General features: G+C 42.0%; 1 protein-coding gene across 1 annotated transcript in view; it reads left to right on the top strand.

The window, feature by feature from the left end:
* The window catches only part of SEMA3A (semaphorin 3A), a 278,725-nt gene that overhangs the window by 177,517 nt on the left and 88,292 nt on the right, over positions 1-12,916 (top strand). Inside the window, exon 6 of the mRNA XM_040413132.1 lies at positions 3,330-3,449. Coding sequence (XP_040269066.1) covers positions 3,330-3,449 — 120 coding nt within the window. The remainder of the gene's footprint in view (positions 1-3,329; positions 3,450-12,916) is intronic.

The raw sequence follows: 12,916 nt of genomic DNA, 5'->3' as shown, positions 1-12,916 counted from the left end.
TGTCACGGCTGAGGATGGGGGAAATCCTCAGCCGTGCGATGCCAGATGATGTTATGGCTGCTTGGACAGGACCACAGGATTAGGGAGCAGGTCACCTCCTACAGCGTCCCTAACCTGACCCTAACTCCTATCTGCATGGGCCGACCTTAAAGGTAGGAGGACCCATGCGCAGGAACCTAGGAGCCCTGACTTACCCTCCGTCCGGTCCCTGGGCTAAGGAGCAGGGTAAGACAACCCACTCCTCCTAGGCACGGAGGAGCAGGAGTCTCAATGACCAAGCTGCTGGAAAAAGGGGGAACATAAACAGCTCTATGGATATGGCAGGTGAACAAGGAGTTCCACCTACCTGCCACAGCCTTGCTGACTGGATCCCTGTGCTGGCAGGGTGCAGATCACAACGCATCCCCACACAGGGACCCAGATCCATAGCTGCACAAAATCACAAGGAAACATCAAATAGACATCACACATAACTAGACATAAACTTAAATGTGACATTATGGTTATGACCACAGGGGTGGCTCTCACTGGCAGGTATAAAACACAGGAGGCTGCTACAGCTAAGCATGGCTGAAGCAACCTGCAGCCCTGGGAAAACAGTGAGGCTATATAGGCCAAGAAGTCACACCCCACAGTCGGACACACCCAGTGAAACACAAAAACACTGGGAAGGGAGTTAACCCTTCCAGCACCAAAGAAGGGAAACACACACTTAAAAGGAGAAGTGTCCAAACAACACCCACACTGTGGCTGTTGCCGCAGGCAACGACATGGGTGGCAACCGTGTCCTGGGAGTCAGCCCGAAGGCCGGGACACTGCCACCACATGTACACATCACCAAACATTGCCACGGGCAACCACAGTGCAGGAAAGAATGTCAGTGCACAGCACACATAATTCAGAGTGTACACAGACATACAACGTGCATAACATACACACACACACCTAACATAGAGGTTTCTAGGTGTAACCGCATGAAGATTGCCGCCAGCTGCCTAGCACCAGCTCAGGCTGCTCTACAGCGGCAATACCAAAACTACAACGTGTTGCCCGCGGCAACCACAAGTGAGGCAGCACACAAGCGGCCCTCAACTGTGGTTGAACACCAGAACCAAACCGCAGGTAACCGCATGCGGTAGAGGAGTCACGGTCATAGCCATGGCCGTGACAGACCCAAACAATTGGAAAGAGGCTTCATCGGAGAATATGACTTTGCCCCAGTCCTCAGCAGTCCATTCACCATACTTTCTGCAGAAGATCAATCTGTTCCTGATGTTTTTTTTGGAGAGAAGTGGCTTCTTTGCTGCCCTTCTTGACACCAGGCCATCTTCCAGATGCGCTCACACCTGCCTGCTGCCATTCCTGATCAAGCTCTGCACTGGTGGAAATCCGATCCCGCAGCTGAATCCTCTTTAAGAGACGATCCTGGTGCTTGCTGGACTTTCTTGGACGCCCTGAAGCCTTCTTAACAAGAATTAAACCTCTTTCCTTGAAGTTCTTGATCCTATAAATTGTTGATTGAGGTGCAATCTTAGTAGCCACAATATCCTTGCCTGTGAAGCCATTTTTATGCAACGCAATGATGGCTGCATGCGTTTCTTTGCAGGTCACCATGGTTAACAATGGAAGAACAATGATTTCAAGCATCACCCTCCTTTTAACATGTCAAGTCTGCCATTTTAAACCAATCAGCCTGACATAATGATCTTCAGCCTTGTGCTTGTCAACATTCTCACCTGAGTTAACAAGACGATTACTGAAATGATCTCAGCAGGTCCTTTAAAGACAGCAATGAAATGCAGTGGAAAGGTTTTTTTGGGATTAAGTTAATTTTCATGGCAAAGAAGGACTATGCAATTCATCTGAACACTCTTCATAACATTCTGGAGTATATGCAAATTGCTATTATAAAACCTTAAAGGGCTTCTGTCACCCCACTAAAGTCATTATTTTTTTTTGGCTACTTATAATCCCTATACTGCGATATATCAATATATAATGCTATTACTCATTTTGGTTCAGTAGTTAATTCAAAAAACTGCAAATTACCTGTCTACCAGCAAGTAGGGCGGCTACTTGCTGGTAGCAGCCGCATCCTCCTTTCATAAAGATGCCCCCTCCTCTTGTTGATTGACAGGGCCAGCGAACTCACTCATCCTCTGGCTGGCCCTGTCTGCATTCAAAATCTGGCGCCTGCGCCGTACCTGTCTTAAGTCTGCGCAGGCGCACTGAGAGGAGGACGCTCGCTCGGCCGCTCCTTCCTCAGTGCGCCTGCGCCAGGTGTAGATGTGACGTCATCGACGCAGGCGCATTGAGGATGGAGCGGCCGAGCGAGCGGCCTCCTCTCAGTGCGCCTGCGCCGACTGAAGACAGGTACGGAGCAGGCGCCAGATTTTGAATGCAGACATGGCCAGCCAGAGGACGAGCGAGTTCGCTGGCCCTGTCAATCAACATGAGGAGGGGGCGTCTTTATGAAAGGAGGATGCGGCTGCTACAAGCAAGTAGCCGCCCTACTTGCTGGTAGACAGGTAATTTGCATATTATAAAAGTCCGTTTTTTTAATTAACTACTGAACCAAAATGAGTGATAGCATTATATATTGATATATCGCAGTATAGGGATTATAAGTAACCAAAAAAAAAAAGACTTTAGTGGGGTGACAGAAGCCAACCTTTCCAATTTCCAATATTTATGTAATTCTCAAAACTTTTGGCCACGACTGTAGATGCTGGCTTCCAGAGATATGGATCTTTTCAATTTTTCACACGTGGTATTGCAAATAAAGTAGTGTTTGTTCTTGTAGGATGTCAGTACTTTGCCAAAATTAGACACTTTTACAATACTTCTGCCCCATAGAAATCAACAGATACTGTGTAGTAGATGTCAGATACCTTTTTGTTTCTGGTTTTAGATGTAAACTACTGACTGTATGCAAAAGCATGGAGTGAATTATGCCTGTTTTGTAACTTTGGCTTCAATTTGAACACTTTTGGCCATGTGCATATATTTTGTCTTGATGGGAACTGAAACAGGTAACACTATGAAACATCACTTTTTATATTTAGCTAAGCATACCAGTAGATTTAATAAATGTATGTGCTTTTAGCAAGGTCATCACAAAATATCACATCTCAACACTGAAAAAAAAAAAAAAAAAAAGCTGTTGGACATCTGGTGTGTACTGGATTATATAAATTACTGAATGAAAAGTGAGCATGCTGTAGTTGTTTTACAAAGGACATAAGTCACGGTATTACATTGTGTGTTTCAAATATGATGGAGCTGGCTAAAAAATAAAAATTGTTGATTTTTTTTGTTTCATTTCACAGATGGGGAGCTGTATTCAGGGACTGCAGCAGATTTTATGGGAAGAGATTTTGCCATTTTCCGCACGCTTGGAAATCATCATCCAATTAGAACCGAGCAGCATGACTCCAGATGGTTAAATGGTAAGCAGAACACCTATTATAAAACAAAGTGGATGTGGAAACACTTAGATTGTAAGTTCTGGGATAAACCATTGAGAATAGTTAAATATCTAAAGAATGCTTCGTTACTTTTCAAATTAATTCAGTTTATTCTAGGTACATTTTTTTCTTGGTTTTATTGCTGCTGCTTACATTTGTATGATAATTAATCGGTTGATTTATATCCAATATATCAAATGTCAATGTGCTTTGTACTTCAAAATACTAATATATTTTAGAATGTAGCAGTCTTCTTTTTGTGTTGTTTTTATTTTTTTATTTTTTATTATTGCTCTTTGAATTGTACATTTGAATTATACAACTTTACTTAGGCCTCCATGTACTTCAATATTAAGCTACATCTGAACAATGACTAGGAAAGAGGCCTAGTGGGGTTTGCGCCAGTGGTACTGTCTACTGTGCACTTTAATTTAGGGTGTAAACAAGCCGCTCTGTCTTGACAAATTTATTAGGATAATGATTTAGGAAAGCAAACTCCATCTTCTTGGTGAAGGAAAGCCTAGCTTCACCTCTGAGCTACACCTTCATGCATACCACAATGGTGCATGAAACTTGTGAAGGTCTGGTAGGCTAGCTTGTGCTACTACTTATTTTTGTGGCACTTTTAATTTACAGGGTGGGCCATTTATATGGATACACCTTAGTAAAATGGGAATGGTTAACTTCCTGTTTGTGGCACATTAGTATATGTGAGGGGGGAAAGGGGGGAAACTTTTCAAGATGGGTGGTGACCATGGCGGCCATTTTGAAGTCGGCCATTTTGAATCCAACTTATTTTTTTTTCAATAGGAAGAGGGTCATGTGACACATCAAACTTATTGGGAATTTCACAAGAAAAACAATGATGTGCTTGGTTTTAACGTAACTTTATTCTTTCATGAGTTATTTACAAGTTTCTGACCACTTATAAAATGTGTTCAATGTGCTGCCCATTGTGTTGGATTGTCAATGCAACCCTCTTCTCCCACTCTTCACACACTGATAGCAACACCGCAGGAGAAATGCTAGCACAGGCTTCCAGTATCCGTAGTTTCAGGTGCTGCACATCTCGTATCTTCACAGCATAGACAATTGCCTTCAGATGACCCGAAAGATAAAAGTCTAAGGGGGTCAGATCGGGAGACCTTGGGGGCCATTCAACTGGCCCACGATGACCAATCCACTTTCCAGGAAACTGTTCATCTAGGAATGCTCGGACCTGACACCCATAATGTGGTGGTGCACCATCTTGCTGGAAAAATTCAGGGAACGTGCCAGCTTCAGTGCATAAAGAGGAAAACACATCATCATGTAGCAATTTCACATATCCAGTGGCCTTGAGGTTTCCATTGATGAAGAATGGCCCCACTATCTTTGTACCCCATATACCACACCATACCATCAAATTTTTTGTTCCAACAGTCTTGGAGGGATCTATCCAATGTGGGTTAGTGTCAGTCCAATAGCGGTGGTTTTGTTTGTTAACTTCACCATTCACATAAAAGTTTGCCTCATCACTGAACAAAATCTTCTGCGGAAACTGAGGGTCCTGTTCCAATTTTTGTTTTGTCCATTCTGCAAATTCAGTGCGCCGATCTGGGTCATCCTCGTTGAGATGCTGCAGTAGCTGGAGTTTGTAAGGGTGCCATTTGTGAGTAGCTAATATCCGCCGAAGGGATGTTCGACTAATGCGACTCTCCAGTGACATGCGGCGAGTGCTACGCTGTGGGCTCTTGCTGAATGAAGCTAGGACAGCCACTAATGTTTCTTCATTAGAGACAGATTTCATGCGTCCACATTTTGGCAAATCCAACACTGAACCAGTTTCACGAAACTTAGCAAGCAGTTTGCTAACTGTAGCATGGGAGATGGGTGGTCTCGTAGGGTGTCTTGCATTGAAATCTGCTGCAATGACCCGGTTATTGCGTTCAACAGACATCAACAAAATTTCTATCCGCTCCTCACGTGTTAACCTCGGCGACATGTCAATGGCTGTAAACAAAGAGAAACTTGTAAATAACTCATGAAAGAATAAAGTTATGTTAAAACCAAGCACACCATTGTTTTTCTTGTGAAATTCCCAGTCAACTGCGCATGCGCCGGCTCCCTTTTCCGGTTCGCAGGGAGCCGGCACATGCACTGTTGACTCGTCGAAGCTGGTGCCAGTAGTCCGCACGGGCGCAGACTACAGTGTCCACTGCGCCTGTGCGAGACTACGGCATAAATTACGTCAGGGCAAGTGAAATGAATAACTTAAGTGGTAGGCGGTGCTGGGCTCTGAATCGATGGGCGCGGCTGGGCTCCAACAGATGTGGGACAATCCCTTGGGCTCCTGACCAAGGTAATTTACATATCAATAAGATAGTTTTTTTATAGGAATCTAACACACACAGAGCAGTAACAGTGGGATCATTTTAAACACAGCAAGAAGACTGATGGGCACATATAAATATTACTATAGCGTTAATCCTGGTGACAGAATCCCTTTAATGTAAATAGATGGGATTTTGATAAAAGGGAGATGTTGCAGCCAGTATACTCTTTTAAAAAGAAATGCCAACTAAATAACCATGTTTGCAATGCTTTTTAATAATGATTTTTTATTCAATGTATTTTTGTATAATAATAATATAATATAATAAAACCTACATACAGTATGTATAATGTTTTTAGTAAAAAAAATTCCAGATGCGTGCGCATTTTACAGATGCAGCCAAGGACAGTACACATCACTTGTGTAGCAAGATGAAGGACAGTGACATGAGCTGAACTGTCCTTGGCTTTATCTGTGCAATGGACGTCTGTATGATGGGTTTTACTAGCAAAATCTGAAACTAATAATTTTACTAATGGTTACTTCCGCTGAGAAATCTTCAAATAGAAGGGCTCGGGAACCCCTTAGCATCAAGGGGGCTTTGCTGCTTTGTAGGCTCTTAAAATGGCCGCTTTTTCTGAGTAGTCAGGTATCGCACTATCACCTGCCTCGGTCTTTGGTTAAGGGCCGTATGTGCCGACGAGTCACGATCCTGTCTCCCCGTCGATAGCGGTGCCTGCCCGATCCTATGGGCTCTTTCCACTTTACAGCGGGCCAAGATATTTAGCATCTGCGGGAGTTCTTGTTCACATAGCTGGATCAGCTCATGTAGTGGGACTGCCTCTGGTATGCCCACCAGCCGCAGATTATTTCTTCGAGAACGATTCTCCAGGTCGTCCAGTTTTAGCATGATTCTTTTGTTTTCTTGCTGGAGTCTGGAATATTCAGATCGGTAGTGCGACTGCTCGTCCTCCAGTGACGCAATTCTTTCCTCTGTCTCATCTATACGGCGACCATGATCTGATAGGTCCTGGCGGATCTGAGACAGGGAGGCCAAGACCGTGGTGGATAGCGATTCCTGGAGGTCGAGCAGGATGCGTGCCACCACCTCTAAGGCCAGTTGCTTGTAATCTATGCCGATATCTTCTGGCTGGTCCACTTCTAACTCAGGGTCTTCCTCCGATCGTAGCTGCAAAGGATCAACTTGTGACAGCTGAGGAGATCTGTCCGCCATGTTTCGCGCCGCTGACTGTGACCTGGTGACTTTCAAAGGTCCCCTTTGCTTGTTCCTGCTCCCCATCATTATTAAGAACCGGTCCATACGAAACCGGTAGGTGACTGCAGCGGGTATAGCGGGGAGATAGATTTATGAGGCACGGGCTGTTGAGGAGCTTCACTCAGCACGTCTTGCCATGTTGGCGCCGGAACCGGAAGTCAAGCTTGCATGGATTTTAATGACCTGTGCCGGATTTTCCTACAAGTTTGGAGCAGTTGTGGTCCAAACCTATCTGGGAACTTCGTGAGCTGGAGCTCCTTTTTGTGTTGATTAGCATCCAACTTACAATCTAAGTTCCCTATCAGTACGTCTTTGAAGTGTGGGAGAAAACCGGAGTACCCAGAGGAAACTCGCACGGGGAGAACATACAAACTCCATGCAGATGTTGTCCTTGGTCGGATTCAAACCTAGGACCCCAGTGCTGCAAAGCACCAATGATAACCACTGAGCCACCATGCTGCCCCTGTCAAAGTGAAATCTAATTACACTGATACATTATCTTTTGATTACAACTGGTGCATTCTAAGATTGCATATGAAATCTGTATGCCATGTCAATGTGACATTTGCCATATATACTTTCAGAAGTCTAAATAAGCACAAATCTATGCTGCTGTCTAGTATTAATACTTGACACTGTGGATGTGGGTAGTGCTCTTTTTACTAAAGCACTAATTCCTGGAATATGTAAATATATATATATATATATATATATATATATATATATATATATATATAAAATATATATATTACACTTTTTGGTTTTTAATATATGAATGTTATTGTAAAGATGTCAATGTCAAATGGAACACACACACACACACACATACCAGCAATGATTCTCACCATCATTGATCAATTTTCTTCTTTTAGGCCATCACATTGAACTTTCAGCTGGTGTTCAATACAGATTTACTGTTGACTGGGTAATTTGAGTTCATGTGCATGGGGGAAGTTAAGAGATGTACCAGAAGGAGGATGTCGTGACAATGCATGTCACTATGGTGTGACTGGCTTAACTGACATAGCTTTGTAAAGATCCCCTTCTGTGAAAATAAGACCCATTTGCAAATTAATTAGTTTTTGGCAGCGGCTTGATTGTTGACCTAAAGGTTGTAGAATGGAAAAACAATTGGATTAGTGTGTGGTATACAAAAGCCCATTGCGCCAATTGAGTCTGTTTTTTCAATCTGTTGAAGACAAATTGAAGAAACCATTCCTTCCAAAGAGCAATGGTGAAGGTTAAGTGTGAAATAACTATAGTAACTGAGACACAGTGTGTCCTATGGTCCAATGAATCAGGCCAACCCACTTGATACTTACAAGAGTGTTTGTTTAGAATGCAGCATGAAATGAGGCCCCACATGGTATGCAGATCAGACTTACATTCATTAATCATTCACAAAGGTGTTGAAGAGAGACATTCAACCATTGGACATGTCTTCAGAAACCCAAGTGAAACATTTCATTATTGAAGGAACAGAAGTAAAGACAGGACATTTTTGAAGGAACAGAAGTAAAATGTTGGGAAAAGAAACATCTAAAAGAACCCCCACAGATGGTCTATTGATTCTATAGCATTTGATTAGTCTAATTAATATGAAAACCATGATGATAATCTGCTGCTTTCATTGATTCATGATGATTACAGATTTAAGTTGATAGAAAGAAGTCAGAATATTAGACTTTAAAAGGATTGTCTAACCACAACAATCTATTTCCATATGCCTTGCTTCCCCTGATGGCTGATCTTCTGCCTTCTCTTTATGTCTTCATGAGATATACCGTTAAATGGACCACTATAACTTTATTAGGGTGAGTTTATCTGACATTAGAAATTCTGTTTTTCTGGAATTCAAGCTCTAATAGATCCATTATGTAACAAACAATAACGGTGGCCCTTGGACCCTTTGACTTCTAATTGGGTTTGTGAGGTTCTGTTGTGGTGGTCTTTTTACTTATAAATATGGCAGATAATGACTCCAACACAGATGTGAACAGAGCCTTAGCTGACTTAGTTTTTCTTGAATAATAAATACAAATTTAGAATAAAAGCCTCAACATGATTTAGAAGCAGAGTATTTGGGTGAATTGCAATTGTATACTTTCATAGCCACTTTGAGTATGTTATGTACAAGTTAGAGATAAAAATAAATGAATTTTTACCTTTAGACCTATGTACTATGGTCATGGAAATGACAAAATGTTGTATTTATCACAAAGGATTGGATCCGATCTCATCTTGTGAAATCATGAAAGCCCCCTTTCTTATCCAGAGCAAAGACTTTGGGAAAAGTTCTGCTTATCCATTCCTCAGCTCTAAATATGTCTCATTCACAAAGTTATAATACTCTAAACTAGATAAAATTACATTCCAATTATGACCTTTTTTTTTAAATAACATCCAATTACTTATTGGTTGGAATTTTAGAAATATCTATATGCCGCACTTGAAAATAATAATGTCACAATATCTGCCATGTTTTACACTGATCATAATACATGCTGATTAAAAGAGATTGCAAGTTCACAGTTTGCCTTTCTGGAATGAAATTGACTAAACCACCATACAACTAATGCTTATGTTACACCTGCAGATCTTCCAGGTGATTGTCAGGAAGGAAGCGTTCCTTCCAAACAATCGCCAGCTCATTAGCGGAGGATGCCACTGCTATTATATGAAAGGAATTCCTCCTCAGTATGGGGAGGAGCGATCTCTTATGCCATCGCTCGTCCCCATAGTGCTGTTTGCCTTCAGCAGATTATGATTACACAGCATGATCTGCGTCAGCAAACAAGCATGTTTAAAACTTGCTTAAAGAACGAGCGTTTGCTAGTTCATCGGCGGCAATATTACAGTGCCAGATCATCTTTAACAAACATTCAAAGAACGATTGTTAGCGATGATATGCACAATTATCTGAACGTGTAATATAAGCTTAAATCTTTCCCAATTTATTTGTTCAAATTAGACTTGATTGTAAGTTTCCTTTACATGTTACAATTATCAGGCCACTATTAAGAATGAACCGTTATTCCTGATAATCAACCTGTGCAAAGATGTCCCTGATCACCCAATGAACAAGGAAACACACTGACTAGGTGAAAGCATTGTTAATGCTGACCCCTAAATCATTTCTGGGCAGCAGATCATACTGTGTAAACACCAATCTGCTGCCCAGAAACAATGATTCTGTATAGGGACAAGCGATTACTCATTCCCATAGAGCAGAGGTGATTGCTGCATGTTAATGCAGCTATTATCTCCTCTGACAAACAAGCAATTATCAGGGATGACCTGTTTGTTCCAGATTATTACCCGGTCAGGCCTTAAGTCTTTAGTTCTCATGATCTTACCATGTACAGTTAGTATTAGATATTTAGAAAGGGTTTTTATTCCCCCTTGTTTTGTGACTTTTTAAATGCCATTGCAAAAAACGAAGTTAGACTAGCACCTCCAAACAATATGGAAAAAAGGGGTTCAGGTGCACGCTACCATGACTGCAATGTAAAATAAAGACTGCAAGTACTTCTAACAGATGGGACCTACACTGACAGACTTGCCTCTTCTGGGCTTTTGGCTTACAAAATTTCAGGGCAATGTAGAATTCAAATACTACATTGCCCTGAAATTTGTAGGTCAAAAGCCCAGGAGAGGGACGTCTGTTAGTGGTTACCTTGTCACTGGTAGATGGGACGGGCACAATTTTGATAAAAAAATGTGTGCAAAAGAGCTTCTAATTTTCATATATTAAGTATAGCAGTGATATAGTTTACATTTATTCATGTTTCCAGTGTTTTCAAGTGTCTTTGTGCATGGCAGTGTGCTGCTATTTGTAGTCTTTGTTTGCTTTTTAAATGCCATTGTGACTTTTTTGTTTGGTTTACTTGACATTTTTATGCCACCCTTGCCAGTTCCGAAAAGAGTGCATAGTGTGGATAGTGCCATTGGCCCCAGCTACCATACATTTTAGAATGGGACATGGTCTTCCAGAGGAGGCATGTAATTTATGGAAAGGCCTGCACCTCATAAAAATTACATGCTTCTTCCAGCAGCGAGCCACTATCAAGACAGGCATAACACACTCCGGTCTCAATACATAGTTGAGTCACCTTATTATAACCACTTGCATTGTGAGCTGGCTTGGTGGGTATATAAGATGTGTGATAGGCTGTCTGCACACATGTCCGTTGTTGCTTTCATGAGTGAAAGGGGCAACTTATCAGTTGTCAAATGGGATGATTATTGGCTTTCAGGCCAAGGGTGACAGTATTTCTGAAACAGTGCAGTTTATGAACTGTTTCCGTGCTGCTGTGGTAAAAGTGTGTCGTAAGTGGATAAATGGCACTAGTGTTGAGCAAATCAAAGTGTCCGAAGTAAACTTTGATCTGAATTTCAGAAAAATTAGATTCGCTGCAAAGTCAAATTTTCTTGTGCTTGATGGTAACGAATCAATTTTCTCTAAAAATGGCGTAATTATTTTTTTTATATATGCTCACCTCATCCATTTGCGTGCAGGGGCCACTGGAGCCATCTTCATTGAAAATACTGCACAAAATCTCATGCATGATGTCACCTTGCAGGATTTTGTGCAGTGTCTTCAATCAAGATGGCCTCTACGTGATGAAATGGATAAGGTGAATATTATCTTTTTTTTTTACCGGATTAACCCCTAAATCTCAGATGACGCGATCAGCGATGAACGCGGCATTTGAGGGGTTCAATGACCGGGACAACGCTATCTGCGTACCCAGTCATTGCACCTGCTACATACAAAAAAATGTGCTTAATGACAAAGTAATTAGTCATGAAGCAAATATCTTTGTGAAATTCGGCGAAGCAGCCAAATCGAATTTTCAATAACTTCACTCATCTGTAAATGGTACCATTACAAATAAGTGATGTGGAAACTGCAGAGTACCAAGTGCCAATGATGTGAGAGGTAAAAGTCAGCTACGAAGGTGTCCGAGGGCAGACTGACACAGTATAGTGGAGCAGCTTGCCACCAAAATGAACCAGGGGGCTACTAGATGTGTATATAAAACAGTTGCATATGAATATGGGGCTCTGAAGCAGATGGATGGCTACTACACCTCTGCTAACAAAGTTGGCAGAAAAAGGCTTCAATTTTCGCAGCAGTATTGAAATTGAGTCCCTTTTTTGATTAATCAAACAAATGGTCATTGGTCTGTCAGGCGAGAAACATCAGAGAACAAACACTCTGCAACCATTGCTGGAAGAACACAAGCTGATGGTGGCAGCATTATGGTCTGGGGAATGTTTTTATGGCATTCTCTAGGCCCACTCATACATATGGAAGGCACTTTTAACCGATTTGGGTATGAATCCATCCTTTCAGATCATGTTTACCCAAACAGGCTGATTGTCTTCCCTGGGGCAGATGGAATCTTCCAGCAAAAAAATGTGACATGCCACATGGGTAGAAATGTTGCATATTGGGTGGAGGATGGTCACACTAACATGTAATGGTGACAGTAGCCTAGATTTTATCAGAACCATTGCATGACCAAAGGTTACCTTGATGTCATAGCGTAACATACTATTTAGGCATAACACTCTGGATGAACTTATGGAGCTTATGTTGTTAGTATTATTGCATATGAATATGTATTTCAGTGTCTACGGCATTTTGGAGAACAACAGTGTTGATTAGTGTTGGTCGAGCACCAAAGTGCTCGGGTGCTCAAGTAGAACACCTCGGGATGCTCGGGTTCTCTACAGAGCACCCAAGCACAATGGAACTCAATGGGAGTACCAGAGCATTAAACCAGACACCCCCTGCTCTGAAGAGGGGAGGGTGTCTGGTTCACAGGAAAAGGTCAGAAATTTATGGAAACA

Source organism: Bufo bufo, chromosome 1 (genome assembly GCF_905171765.1).
Source record: "Bufo bufo chromosome 1, aBufBuf1.1, whole genome shotgun sequence".
Lineage (NCBI taxonomy): Eukaryota > Metazoa > Chordata > Amphibia > Anura > Bufonidae > Bufo > Bufo bufo.
Note: the sequence above shows the minus strand (reverse complement) of the source record. Positions and strands in the feature narration are given on the sequence as shown.